Genomic DNA, 482 nt, shown 5'->3' with positions numbered 1-482 from the left:
TATACTGATCGCAGTCCCACAAATCGATTTTCCTTCGCCTCTGCACAGCTCCCACCTTCTCATCCACAACCGACGGCACCTCTACACCGCCTGCCAAGATGGAGACGAACGGAAAGTGGCTGTGGAAGATGACTTCGACGGAAGAGTATTACGAGCCGTTCACCGTCAGCTACCAGCTCACCCTCGTCACGCGGGAACCTCTGCTTCAGGAACAGCTTGTCCGCGCTCTTCGTCACCTACACAGGTACAGCGACGTTAGAGGAGGAGGGGGGGAGGTACTCAGTGGTTAAAGGACGATTCGAAAGCTTTGTTTTAGTAATGAAGACTTAATAATTAGGAGTTTATATGGCCAAAACATGGTATATTGGGTGATGAGGTTATAGCCACAGATCATAGCGATAAAGAGATGGAAATGTATAGAATGTACATATTTTATACAGGGAAGTAGGAAAGAGAGTGTATAAGGATGGGGTTATTGAGAA

General features: G+C 47.3%; 1 protein-coding gene across 1 annotated transcript in view; it reads left to right on the top strand.

Moving 5' to 3' along the window:
- LOC119585071 overlaps positions 1 to 482 on the top strand; it is a gene marked incomplete in the record, with an annotated part of 5,319 nt that overhangs the window by 1,304 nt on the left and 3,533 nt on the right. Inside the window, 1 exon segment of the mRNA XM_037933689.1 lies at positions 49 to 244. Coding sequence (XP_037789617.1) covers positions 99 to 244 — 146 coding nt within the window.

This window comes from Penaeus monodon, chromosome 19 (genome assembly GCF_015228065.2).
Source record: "Penaeus monodon isolate SGIC_2016 chromosome 19, NSTDA_Pmon_1, whole genome shotgun sequence".
Classification (NCBI taxonomy): Eukaryota; Metazoa; Arthropoda; class Malacostraca; order Decapoda; family Penaeidae; genus Penaeus; species Penaeus monodon.
The sequence above is the reverse complement of the archived record's forward strand: the minus strand, read 5'-3'. Positions and strand labels throughout refer to the sequence as shown.